This window comes from Urocitellus parryii, chromosome 1 (genome assembly GCF_045843805.1).
Source record: "Urocitellus parryii isolate mUroPar1 chromosome 1, mUroPar1.hap1, whole genome shotgun sequence".
In the NCBI taxonomy this organism is placed as follows: Eukaryota; Metazoa; Chordata; class Mammalia; order Rodentia; family Sciuridae; genus Urocitellus; species Urocitellus parryii.
This window is the reverse complement of record NC_135531.1, coordinates 256,112,094-256,126,865: the sequence shown is the minus strand read 5'-3', so window position 1 is coordinate 256,126,865 and position 14,772 is coordinate 256,112,094. Positions and strand designations below refer to the sequence as shown.

At 32.9% G+C, this 14,772-nt stretch overlaps 1 protein-coding gene across 6 annotated transcripts in view; it reads right to left on the bottom strand.

Annotated features, from left to right (window-relative positions):
* Nucleotides 1-14,772, bottom strand: part of Creb1 (cAMP responsive element binding protein 1) — a 64,788-nt gene that overhangs the window by 29,030 nt on the left and 20,986 nt on the right. For 5 of the 6 annotated variants that reach the window (XR_003301356.2, XR_013344404.1, XR_003301358.2 and 2 more), the window contains exons 3-6: nt 11,464-11,610; nt 10,664-10,705; nt 3,156-3,256; nt 1,172-1,314 (exon numbers count right to left, since the gene is read on the bottom strand). Coding sequence is in view for 3 of the 6 variants with exons in the window: in XM_026394572.2 (XP_026250357.1) it covers nt 1,172-1,314; nt 3,156-3,256; nt 10,664-10,705; nt 11,464-11,610 (433 nt within the window). In the remaining 3 variants the exon portion in view is untranslated. The remainder of the gene's footprint in view (nt 1-1,171; nt 1,315-3,155; nt 3,257-10,663; nt 10,706-11,463; nt 11,611-14,772) is intronic. The other variant, XM_026394573.2, reaches the window with a different exon arrangement.

Here is a 14,772-nt window from a genome sequence, read left to right as displayed (position 1 = left end):
TCTTGAATAAAGATGTTTACCTGGACACTTAGCCAAAAAAAATACACACACACACAGGGAGGTATAGATATGTACCTCTTTGCATCTGTCAACAAGAAACTTAAGGAAAAAAAGAATAACTAAGCTTACTGAGTTTTAATAGTAAACCAGTAGCTTGGTCTGACTATCAAAAATTTTAGCTCTGAGAGAGCTAAAAAGTTTGCTACTTGAAAAATCTGTTTTTAAGACAGAATGCAAATTACTGTTAGGCAAACTGACATTGGATTAAAAAACAAAAAGTAACCTAGGTGTCAAGCATTAGGCACACTAAAAGGCAAAGGTATTGAGTAAATAAAAGAGTACCATTCACACAAATGCATTTGAAAATGCAAAATTCGAAAGTACTTTCCGATGAAAGTTAAGAAAAAGTAAGAGATAAGAAGAGACCTCTAAGTGCCAGATAGAGACATCATGAAATGAAAATTTGAATAATTTTGTAATAGAAACCTTTGCTTTCTGTGAGCCAAAAAACCAAGTATCCAGTTAATTTTCCTTGTGTTTACATAATCTTAATTTGCTATACTACCTTTTACATGAAAATAATAATTGAATGTGCTAGCAGACTACAACAAAGTCAACCCCACCCCCCCTTGAAACATTATTAAATATGAATTTTTTAAATGCAACTTTTGGAAGGTAAGATAAAGTATTAAAATAGATGAATAGTAAGAGCATCTTTGGCCTTAAACATAGTCAAGGTATAATTTTTTTTTCCTTTATCTGAAAAAACTCATGTTATTCTTGAATATTACGTGAAAACTAAAATCTTTTTTTGCTGCTGGTACTGGAAATTGAATCCAGGAACCATACATTCTAGGTAAGCACACTTATCACTGAGCTACATTCCCAGCCTGAGGACTAAAACCTATAGAGGTTCATTTAGTTCTTCAAAAAACTTCAGATTATGCATCCGCATAAAACAAAGGAACGTGTAAATAGCTCACATAATTGAGTAATACTAAATAAAACTCTGAAGAAAATACTCCTATTATATATAGACCTCTGCATATTAAGCAATAGAGGAAATAAAGTGGCAGTAAGAATGAGAAAAAAATTGGAAATTACATAATTCCTTTAAAGAGACTAAAACATTAACTTTTCTCTTTACAAAACAGAAATATCTATTACTCACTATACTGTCCACTGCTAGTTTGATAAATCGGAGTTGGCACTGTTACAGTGGTGATGGCAGGGGCTGAAGTCTCCTCTTCAGACTTCTCTTCTTCAATCCTTGGCACTCCTGGTGCATCAGAAGATAAATCATTCAGAATTTTCCTAGAAAAATAGAGAACTATCTTAATTAAAGGTAAAATTTACTGTCTAAATACAAATAGTAGTTAAAGATTAGATAATTGGCAGAAAGGTGGTTAGAACAGAAATTTAAAAATTGTTTTTATTTTATACTCAACTTCAGACAATTTACAGTTATCACTACCATTTTATCCTGTTTGTTTCAGCTTATTTATTTTCCTATCCATGAGAGTACTTATCTGTTAAGGTTCTGTCACTTGAAAATTTGATAAGCACAACTTCTATGTTTTTCAGCTAGATTGCTGCTAAAAATATCAAGCCAAATGAGACCAAGAAGAGTGCTTTTCAAGTACTTCCTCTGGATATAAATTTATCACTATAAAGATAGAAAGTTGCTCCAATAAAAAAATGCATCTTCTATTATCAATTAATTCCTATTTCTCCAGCCTTACACATATATATTAAGAACTTTAGTAGATACCGTACTATAATCAAGACACAGAGGCTAGATTTCAGGAATTCATAAACTTAAACTAAAGGTGCCCTAGTGGGGAGTTTGATTGTAAGTGAAGATGTCATTATCTTTAATAACTCTTTCTCTGGACTTCCCAAGTAGATTTCCCAGATAGAAGTCAAATAACTATTACGTCTCTAGGTTTACATAATGATCTACTAGAAAAATCTAGACTTAAGGAAATACAATAAATAAACTTAGTTGAGATTCCATACAACATGTAATTTTAATCAATTAAAAGCACCTTTTAATTGATCATTAAGGTGTTACTATTTAAATGACCTTTACTACAATGTAGGCTACAAGCTAATTAAGAAAAATTAGGATATTTTTCAATAAAAAACTCATGTTAAAAGGTCTATAGCTAATATTTGCCTAAAATTTATAGAGAAGCTATATGCATACCTGGCTGGATCTGCTTCAGGATTGAAGGTGTTATATATACTATCATGAGTTATACTTTGAAGTGAAAATCTAACACTAGTTATATTTAAAAACAATAGAAACTATTAGCATAAAAGCATACAACATACATCTAGTATCATAAAAGTTAAGCCCTCAAAATCAACTTATTTATATTTACTTAGGATCCTTAATCCAAATGTGGGGATAGAGAAAGGGGTTGGCTTAGTAGCTAAACAAGTGGGAGCAGGGAGTGACAACCACCTCTTCAAAAAAACTGGCATATACATAAATAGAAATGTTAGACTAATAAAAAGGAAGATAATTATAAGTCATTAAACTCTAAATTATAATTCATTAAACTCTAAGGTAAATTTATCAATATTTTTGGAATTGTCCTTCCTGCAGATGTTTCTACATATGACGAATGGTTTTGGTCTACCTTGGAGATAAAGCATGGACTAAGCAACATCTATAGCTGAAAACAAAAAGTATAGTATGGTGCCTCTAAAAATAGAGAATGTTAGCAAAGCATCACCCTAAAACAACTATTAAATAGTTATCTGCTAAGTACCATGGCATAAAAATGGCTTGTAAACATGTAGCCACGTAGATAAATAACAGCCTCAGAACTGACATGTAACTAGAAAATCCAGTAACTATCAAATGTATTTTTTTTTAATAAAAAAGCAGCACCCAGCAGTCTACAAAAACAGAACCAGAAAAAAGTAGTGTTTATCCAGAAATGCTCAGAGTTAAGAACAATTTATTTTATAAGACAAGCTTATTCCATATGATAAACTTATTTGGGAAGTAACTTGAGATAAAGATAAATCACCTATAATACTGGCTTGATCAGTAAACCAATCTTCTGAAATATCTTTACCTGCAACTATCTAAGGCTTCCTGTACATCTTTGATTCCAAGTTCTAATTATTAAATTTCATACCTGTAGGAAGGTCTCCTTGAAAGAATCTCCCTTCGTTTTTGAGAATCAGTTACACTATCCACTGACTCTTGTGAATCTTCGCTTTCTGCAATAGTTGAAATCTGAAAATAAAGAAGAACTTGATCTTGATAATCAAATTTAGTTTCCAAAAAATTTCATTAACTTTAAGGTTGAATACAAAAGAATACATATATTTAAGTCTTATACATGGTTAGGTTTTTAATGGGAGACAACTGCAACAACCACTCTCCCTTCCCCTTTACTTAACTTATAGAATATTTAAATTGAATTTAGAGAAACTAAAATATTTGTCCTGAAAACATCTGTTTTTAATTTCTTTCAAGACTCCATGTAATCAATCCTGAACTCATCAGTATTATTTGTCAGTTTTTTCTTGTCAGCTGTTAGGATAAGACTGCCAACTTAAACAAGGTTTCTGACATTAGGGAAGGAATGACTAAATATTTGCTCAGAAGTCTATATAGAGACTATACAAACATTTCCCCTTTAACTCTGATGCAAACACTTATGCACTACTTAAAATTGTACAAATAAAATTAATGATCCCTCACCACATTCCCCAGTTGTTTCTAGCAAGTTAGGGAAAAATCCTGTTTCATATAGACATGTTTAAAAGTTGGCATTCTACAATTATTTTTTAAGCTAAAATCCAAGGTAAAGAATCATGCATTTCTGGTAAGCATCCCTAGACTGAAAATAAATGAAGATATGTGAATAAAGATTTTACATGGGATAATAGAAAAAAGAATTTACTGAAAATTTACTATGTGTCAGGTGCTATACTAAAGCACTTGCATATATTCATATATAGTACATTACTTAGTATAGTAACATCAGGCACCAGATAGTTACTAGTACTATATCCATTTTATAGATAAAAGAATTAAAGCACAAAGAGGTTAGGTAACTCACCCAAGTAACAAAGCTATGAAGAAGTAAAACTCCTGTTAATACTTAGCATCTCTGTTTTAGACATCCTTACCAGCATCAAAATCTTGGTGGTTCCTTCCAGTCTCATTCCAGACTATTTCAGTCTGAAACCAGTACTGTCAGAGTAACAACCCAGTAGCATTTTTAGACTGTTTCTAAACTAGAAGTTCTCTCACCTAAATGTGCTTGTCTGTCAAATTCATATTTACAGACTTCTATAGGCTAAACTGTAGGGGTCACATATTCTTTTCCGAAAGAAGTGCACATGATGCTATCAGAATTAGAATTAGATTTAGCCAAGACAAAGGGATCTGTGTGGGCTAGGTCCACATCAAAATATATGACCATGGCAATATGAAAAATCTTAAGTACTTCAAAGATACTTGAGAAATTCCAAAGATATTCTGTATGCTGTCAGAGCCTAAGGGTTCTAGAGAATAGACATTCACTTTACAAAGAAATCAGTTAAATCTAGTAATGCTTTGTAAAATACACCTATAGTAAAGTAATATGTCCATCAAACTTTAAAAGTATGTGAAGCCTAGTTTGAAAGACCTAAGAATCAGCAGGCAACAATTAATGGATCCAGAAATGATGGGCAAGGCTGAATTCAATCTATAATTCTCAACAGAGTAATAATGCTACAAAGTACTACAAAGTACTGCCAAAGGAACATGAAGGAAAATTTCCCAATTATTAGTTGTAGCTGCTGTAACTAGCCCACTCAACACAGCATCTGCATAAACTTTTTCATAGATAACGGATCTGTGAACAGGTCCTAGCAGAGAGTCAGAAATTCAAGGAACAAGACTAAACTCAAAGTGGACGGTACTGATAAACAGTTGTTACCTTTATTAATACTGCACTCAGAATCTACTTAGTTCCTCTGTGGCTTTCTTTCTTTGCCCTCTGCTTTACTTATATATGCCCATTCTTATATAATGACCTTTTTAAAAAAATTATTTTTATTTGTTCAAATTAGTTACACATGACAGGAGAATGCATTTTGACACATCATACATAAATGGAGTATAACTTCTCATTCTTCTTGTTGTACATGATGGAGAATTACACTGGTCATGTAATCATATATACACATAGGGTAATAATATCCAATTCATTCTACTATCCTTTCTACCCCCAATATCCCTTTCCCCTCCCTTCATTCGCCTCTGTCTAATCCACCACGGCCCCAATCCCTTATTATGAATTAGCATCTGCATATCAGAGAAAACATTCAGCCTTTGGTTTTGGGGGATTGACTTATTTAGCTTAGAAGGATAGTCTCCAGCTCATCCATGTACCAGTAAATGTCATAATTTCATTCTTCTTTATGGCTGAGAAATAGTCCATTGGGTATATATACACATTTTCTTTATCATTTATTTGTTGAAAGACACTGTGTTTGGCTATTGTGAATTGAGCTGCTATAAACATTGATGTGGCTATGTCCTTTGGGTATAAACTGAGGAGTGGAATGACTGGGTCAAATGGTGGTTCCATTCCAAGTTTTCTGAGGAATCTCCATACTGCTTTCTGTAGTGGCTGCACCAATTTGCAGCTCTACCAGCATGTATGAGTGTACCTTTTCCCCCACATCCTTGCCAACATTTATTGTTACTTGTGTTTTTGATAATTGCCATTTTGACTAGAGTGAGATAAAGTCTCAGTGTAGTTTTGATTTGCATTTTTCTAACTGCTAGAGATAAAACCATATCTTAAGGACATATAGTAACATAGGAGGACTTTCTTCCAAGCTGAAACTTATTAAAGCAAGCTATATAAACCACCCACATAATAATTTTGAAATGATGTTGCTTTTTTATATGTGGCCTTTGATTCCCTCCCCCTCAAAGTGAATTGTGGCCCTTAGTAGAAATTTTGCCCTTCTCTGATCTAAATTACATGGTAAAGACAGAAATAAAAACATATTAAAGCAATTTTAGCAATTTTTTCAGGATATTTATTAACTATTATCTAAAATAATTTATCTTTAGTCCTTCAGTAGTAGTCTGTTTTAATAATTCATTTTGTAAATCTTTGCTAAATTTACATTATCTTTGGACAAACAGATACTAGATCCAAGAATTTTAATATATATATAGAAACAGAATTCAAAATGTTCTTTAATAGCCACAAATTCTCCGTGATAACTTCAAGCTGTGAAGTATCTGTTTATCCCCTACTTCATTCACAGTTTAGTTAATGCCAACAACGTATAGAAACAATATTCTAACTTCTGTTTTTGCAGTTTCATTTGTTTCTGTCACTAAAAAACGATGTTGCACTGAATGGCAGACACCTGGAATCCCAGCAACTAAGGAACCTAAGGCAGTAGGATCAGATGTTTCAGGCCAGCCTCATTAATTTGGCAAGACGTCTTAAGATAAAAAAACAAAAAAGGGCTGGGAATGTAGCTCAGTGATAAACCCGGTATTGGATATTGGGTTCAATATCCAATACTGCAAAAACCAAAATTCCCAAATAAATGAAAATGGTGCTTTCCTTTCCTTACAGGGAGTATTTAGATTACTGAACTGCAAAGATAAAAGATTAAAAAAAAAAAAAGTCAATTCAGATAGACAGAATTAACTTACCACAATTTAGTGACTAACTCTTTAATATAAACAAAATAGTGACCATTCAATATAACATAATGAATGTAACACTTCCTACCCTAAATGAAATCAAACCACCATGTAATGTACCAATGGTAAGAGTGCAGCCTAATGTCAACTATGGGCTTTGGGCAATGTTGTAAATGTAGGTTCAGTTTTAACAAATGTACCCATCTGGTGGGGAAAGTTAACATGAGGAAGGCTATACAGTGGGGAGGGTATTCTATTTTCCATAATGTTATTGTGAACCTAAAACTGCTCTAAAAAACTTAAATCCTTAGAAACAAAAATTATATTGAACCCATACTTGAGAATAAAAATCATATCAAAAATCCATTTTATAGTTATTAATTATAGTTCAATATAAACTTCACAGATTTAAAACAACCATATAATTCCAACTAGAAGTATCACAGGTAATCTCATTCTAAAGATAGTATAACTTCCTCTGTCCCTCACCTCTTGCCATCTCTCTTATTAATCTCTTCCTGAGTTCCTTTGATACGTCTTTCATTTTGGCTACTTCTGAAAGTCAAGAAATTTTCAAAACACCAAGTCACTACTTATAGACATAAAGCTTTAGCTTCATATTTCTCAACTTTGATTTATGTTTATATAAATATATAAATTTTAAAAGTATCTACAAATAAGTATATAAAAGTATTTATATAAATATATTTATAATATATAATATAATCTTTTAAAAAGATTATAAAAGTGATTCAGAAATATGATTCTGGGCTTAGGTTATTTAAATGTTGATTTAATGTTTGCTAGTTTTGAAAAGGGGAACTCAACTGAATATGTAGATAACAAAAGTTAAGTCTCAAAAGTACACTTTGAGACTGTACTTACAAAATAAAACGCTTTTCCATTTTTCTCTACAAATTTTGCTAGTTATTAATGAAATCTATCTAGTGTATTTTCACTCCCTGGCTTTAAGTCAATTATTGCATGCTTCAAGTCAACAGGAAGGTAGTGTTATAATTTCATATTTTTAATAAATTAAGTTCAACACCTGCTAAAACTAGAAGTTTTCTGAACAGTTGAGGAAATTCTTTTTTTTTTTCCTTTTTCTATTCTTTGGGGATATTAAAAATAAAAAAATTGGGATTGAACCCAGAAGCGCTTAACCACTTATCAGCATTACTAGCACTTTCAACTTGTAAGCCTCCTGACTCAGTCCTCTTCCCCCAGCTGCCGGGACTATAGGCATGTTCCACTGTGCCCAGCTATTTAAGTCTTAAAGTACATAGATTTAAGGCAAACTTTCATGGTTCGCAAGAGAAAAAAAATTTTCAAATTTCTATTTTCAAAATGCTATCTCCACAGCAAAAGTTTCTTTCAAAAATTATCACATTCATGATTAAAATAGCACTTCCCCCATGAAAGGTAATTAGAATGGACTTCTTTTTTTCAAAAACATCTTAGGTAAGATATCCCTTGTACGTTCTTGCCTGCCATCATTGAAAAGATCAGAAAATTGGGAAAAATTATCTTAGGTTAAAAACAAAACACAACAAAAACAACAAAAAACCCAAAAGCAATCCATTCTGAAGTTAAACAACTCTTAAATACTTTGCTATATAATAATAGACTATGTTGCACAAACTTTTACTTTTATCCCCACATTACAAAGTACTAAAAAGACTATCAAAATTCTCATCTCTACTCTCTTCCTTGCTTACTCTATTCCAGCAACACCTTGCTATTCCTTGATATCCTAGTCTACTCTTATTTCCAAATCTTTGGATATGCTTTGGTTATCTTCTCGGCTTAGCCACCTTTACTGCTGTCTTCCATAAAATTAAACATCCTTGCCCTTCATGTCTTTCTCTATTCCTTTATCATTTTATTAATCTTTCCAGCACTTATCCTCACCTGACATATTTTATTTTTTCATAGTCTGTCTCTCTTCACTCAAATGTGATCTTCATGAGAATAGAGATGTACTGTTTGTTCACTGTTGTCTGATAGCACATAGAACAATGACTGGCACATAGGATGTGATCAATAAATATTTGTTGACGAAATGGATGTAAGTAATATAATCTGTGAATCCTCTCTCACATTTAAACTGCACTATAGTAAAATGTGGCCAAAAGTAATGAATGTAAAATGAGAATGCCACTGTCAACCCCCATACACAATGCAACTCCCAGTATTTCTGTGAGCATTCTCACACAATCTGTGAAGGAATTTATGCGTGTACATAGGAATAAACGTTAGAGTACCAAAAGTCAAGCTGTGTATGAAATATCATTATAGCTTAGTTTCTAATATTTTTAAACAAAAATATATAAACAGAAGTCTTAATATCTTATTCGTCCCATCAAAAGAAGTATATATCATGCATAATATGGAAACTTTGCTATGTTCCAATATTTTCTCATATAGAAGTTTGAGGGGCAATTTCTATTCTTGTTTGATCACTCTTCTGATGTAAATTATTTCCTAGTTATTTTAATTTTTTTGCAGAATAAATGTAGCTTTATTATGACCTAGGAAAGACAGACATTAGAGCCTACTTATTAATAATTATTTCTGTTAGCCAGCTGAAGTGACCATTGAGGCCCTTTAAAGAAAAAAAAGTGTATAACTGTATCTCTATTTATAGAATCTAGGTTTCAAGAAGTTCAACATTTCTTTTGTAAATTCACCTTAATGTAAAATATGTTCTTGAAAATATGAATACATATTTCTATTAATGTTTACATAATCCTCAAAATTAAATTATGTTGCCAACATTAGAATTAAGAATATAATCAATTAAATCATATATTATAACCAAAAATTGTAATCTTTTTCACAGCAAGACTTTCTTCTTTAATTGAAAAAGTAAAAAGTAAAAGCTAACATGAACAAAGTCATTTGACTTATAAATATGCACACTGGATCTAGAATTTAGGTGTTCTGACTGATTAGCAGGCCAAGTTCTTTTCATTGTCATCAAGAAGAAGACAGGGTGGAGAATTAGTAACAGAAGAGTATAGAGAATGCTAAGGTAGCATTCAATGAATTACAAACTAAGGCGAAGGAATCAGTCATTGTGATTCCACAGAAACATCAAATTCTTTTATAATTATTTGGAAATACTATCTCCTACTTACTAACAAAGTCTATTCCTGGTATCTTATGGAAATTCATCCAACTTGATTTCACATGGAAACATTATCCCCACTGCTTAAGTAAAGAGTTGAAGGAAACTGAAAGCACAAGGACAGAATGAAGTAGAGGAACTAACAGTAGCTCAATGATCAGTATAATATGGCTGACAAAATCTCATATGTCCTTTGATGACATTAACAGAATGGTTCCAGGAGAGAGGGGACACCTCCCCACTCTATAGATATTAAGCAGTTCTGGCTATCATACTCAAGGAAAACACAATTTTCACTCAGTAGAAAACAACCAGATGGTAAAGAGGAATACCAAAGGTATACCATATAATAAAAAGCCTGAAGAAAAACAAAACTTTGTCCAGTCTGAAATTTTTCTTATAAACAGGAAGGGTGAGGGAAATCGAGAAGAGAAAGCAGTTCAACAGAAAAGGAATTACTTGTTAATCTAGTTTCCGAGGACGGAAATGGGACCACCAGGTGAAAATTTTAGAAAGATATTCTGGCTAACCACAGGAAAGAACATTTTAGCAATCACCCCTAATTCTAAATAGATTATGCCAAGAGATACAGCTTCCTTTCTATGAAAGTATTCAAGTAATTCTGGACTACAATTTGGAAGGGAAATATTATATAGGGGATACAAGTAATAAAGTAAGGGGTAGGTAGTCAACAAGTTTAGCTTAGATCTGAAGACCTCTAAGACTATTACTGAAACCATGAAATTCCATGTTTATAGAGAAGGACAAAGACATAAACAGTAATTTCTCACCTTCCTTTCTAATAATAGTTCTCTTCAAATCTAGGACCTAGGACTCACCTGCGTTCCGGAGAAAAGTCTTTTTAAGTCCTTACAGGAAGACTGTGAAGCAAAAAATATGAAATGGGAGGCTGGGGTTATGGCCTACTTGAATGAATGTTCAAGTCTTTTTTTTTTTTTTTTTTTTTCAATAAGCTCAGTTGCAAATATCCTATACTGCTCTTGGTTCCCTACAGTTACACAGAGTAGTCACTTCAGAGGTCTAAAGTTCCTTTGGAGATCAAACCAAAGGAACAAACTCTCCAAAGAATAGGATAGATAACACATAGTATAATCAACAGCCCTGAAAATGTACTTTCTAAATATATTATTATTTCAAAGTTATATACTATAAATGAAAGTTCTATATACAGCCAATATTAAAATATTTTATGTAATCCCTTGGTTCAAATAATATCAAGTAAGATTATTATTTTATTTTTTATCAAGATTCTTTTTTCACCCAAATGAGGGTTTATAAAATAATTACAAAATTACAACTTTTATATCTTAATTTTCCTTAACTTAGATGTGTCAGTCTCTCCCAAACATTTCCACTTTATCTCATGTATTTAACTATTTCCCAATCAATTCTTTATTTTTTTTCTGAAGCTTAAGAAAGAGTCATTTTTTTATGTCTCTTCTTGTGTATATATGTTCCTATACATAAGGTAACTATTCAGATGCAGCACATTCCTTTACTGTGAACTAAAATAAACTCTAAACTAGATGTGTCCTTATTTTCATAACTTATGAAAGGAGACAGAAATGGCTATTAACAACATATATAAAAGTATATGCAGAACTTTTTATACACATACCTGAACTGTCTGGACTTGTGGAGACTGAATAACTGATGGCTGGGCCGCCTGAATAACTCCATGGACTTGAACTGTTTGCCCATTGGGCAGCTGTACTAAAGTTACGGTGGGAGCAGATGATGTTGCGTGAGCTGCTGGCATAGAAACCTACAGTGTTGAACATGGAAAAAAATTACCATTACAGACACTTTCTTGGGATTACTCAAGTTCAATATGAAGTAACTTTTTAGAACCAAAAACATGAACTTTTTGAAACACAAGTACTCATTGATGTAAAAGAAACCAGTGATTAGATTTAATATTTTTAAAACACAACACCCCTACATATCCCTCTGCCCTCCACTTACAACTCCTCTTAAGTGACGAATAAACACAAGTTATTTCAATGTAATATAAAAATTCTAACAGACTTCTTCTAAACACCAAGTACCACTTTATTTGTACGGCATGTTTCCCCACCTACTCGCATATCCAACTATCATTTCATTTTTCCAAGAAACTGAAGACTGGGGATCATTACTGCTGTTTAATAACAAATCTTCAAAGAGATGGATTCCCCCAAGGTCAACAGATATAGTGGCCTTGAAGGAACATAAAATTCTTCCGAGTATCATGTTAAATGACACATTCTAAAATCTTAACTGTTCTCCAACTTGAGCAAAACTGACCTAAGAATATACACCTTACTGTATGCAATTCAGTTTTCTTTTTTAACTATTCCTGAGCATACCTTTTCATTAATGAGAAAGTATTAATAGACACTATAACTGAAAATTTCTAATCCTCTTCTTAAAAATGATTATAAAGTGACAATATATGATGTTTTAGAAGTTTGTTTTCATTTTGAATGAATAAAAGGATACAGCTGAAAGAATATAAAAAAGAAATTTTTCCCTTATAGCAAAAGTATGCAATTTTAATGAGTCAATAGTCAAGTTAAAAGGGACTGTAAGTCATGTGTATCAGATGGTACTTATTGTTCTTATACTCTTAACACATTCAGGGTAGGAATTTTATTTGCTCATTTGGTAAACAGTTACTGGGATCTACTGTCAGGAATAATGTATAAATTGAAACTACAAAGATGAAACAAAGATATGGGACCCTGACAGTAAAAAAATTATTGACATGTATTTATGAAGGAATGGGGTGGAGAAGACACCCTAGTAAATGCAACTCAATGGAGTAATGAGGCTTGTTAAAAGAAAAATGAACATACTGAGGAGAGCTACTCAGTCCAACCTAAGAGGGGAGGCTACCAAAGAATGTGAATTTAAAACAATGAATACAAGTTAAACATGTATTTATGATGATTTACAGGGGAGAAGGCACAAAATTTCATGCAGAGAGGGTAGTACTGACAAAAGCAAAGAGAAACAATGTAGTTTATACATGGTAGAGAGGGATAAACAATTCAGTACTACTACAGCAAATAAGCTGTTACTGTATCATGTACGAAATCAGAAGACATCCAGGAACAGAGGTAGGCAGGGAATAAATAAACTAGTCATAAAAGCCTTAGTATATGTCACATAAAGAACTTGTATTTTGGGCTGGGGTTGTGGCTCAGAGGAAGAGCGCTCACCTAGCATGCGTGAGTGAGTCACTGGGTTCGATCCTCAGCACCATATGAAAATAAAATAAAGCTACTGTGCCCACCTTCAACTAAAAAATAAATGTTAAAAAAAAAAAAGAACTTGTATTTTATCCTGAGTATTGGGGAAGGCAATGAAAAGCTTTTTAACTTCTTTAGTATGATAGTGAGGTTTGAAGTTCGTATTAGATACTTCCAGTGGCAGCATGACTGATTTATACATGGGGGGTGGTGGATGTGTAGAGACAAAATGAGAAAGTCAGTGCAGTAGTTAAGGTGAGATATGAAAGCAGAACACAGCGCAGTAGTAGTGGTAAGGATGGGAGTGAGAAAAGAGATTTCGTGAAGATCTGGAGGAAAAACAAAGACTTTCTGAATAGGTGAGGGAAAAATCAAAGATGACCCACATGATTCATGTATGAGAATATGGGTAAACTATGCTATCAACAGAAAGAGAATGCAAGAAGTAAGGACAAGGTTTCTGGTAGTAGAAGTCATGGTAGAAGATAATGGAATTACTGACATCTGAATATGCAAAGATGTTTAGCATGCAGGTAAACATTTCATTCCAAAGTTTTGGGGAAAGATCCCTACCAAAGAAAAGTCTTTGGCATACAGCTTAAAACCAGGAGGTTCCATCTTAAAATATTAGGAAATCCTTCCATATTAATCACTTTCTCTCTGGCCACTTTAAGGCTTAGTTTTATTTGGTTCTCAAAATGTGTTCCCTGCACTACGTGCATTAATCATATGGGGTGTCATTTGTAAAGTCAGAATCTGAAGGGACTTAAAGATACTTCAACCCTAAAGTCTGAGAGGCACAACCTTAAGATTATTCAGAGTACCTCACCTTAATTCCATAAAAAGCTCTTCTAATATTTGAAGCAATTATATTCTCTTTACCAAGTCTTCTAGGGTAAATAACAATCTGACTTTAATAGATAATCCCTTTCCTACCCTGATCACTCTTCACAATAGCTCCTCTCATTTTAAGTTTATAAAATACACATACATGTCTAAAATTGAAAGCCTTTATAATCCTATCACACAGAGCTAATCATTATTAGTATTTTGTTGTGAATTTTCTAGATGTGTTTTAAAGCATATAGGAACATTTGATTATTGTGACACACTATTATGAAACTGTTCCATCTTTAAATATTATTAATAAATACTATTAATAATCTTCTTTAATGGCTTCAACGGCTTAATTTTTATAGACAGAAACAGACAAAGTTTAGGACAAAAGGAAAGGAAATAAGTAATAGTAATAACCTGTTATTTTGGAGACTGGAGAGAACAGTAATGAATTAGGATCTGAGACTGTCTCATGAGCTAAGATGGGGCAAGCCTGACTGGCAGCACAAAATCACAAATCTCAGGATATATAGCATCCTGGAAGATAAGAGTGAAAAGAGGCTGAAAACAAGAAATGCTGGTTGAAGGTTCTTTGAGAAGCAACTGGGGACCAATCCCAACTCCCTATAGAAGAATAATCTACCATATTCTAAAAGAAAAATGGAGATTTATTCTTTGGACAAAGGGTTTGATTGCTTAAATCAAACATTGCTGTAGGTGGCTACTAAACCTTAGTCTTCTTTTCTCACTTGGCTCTAGGCCTTTTCCCTGTAAGGGGACTAGTGAATCCTCTGGGGAACTTAATACCAAGAAGATCTAAAGATACTGACATTAGGGCTGGGGATGTGGCTCAAGCG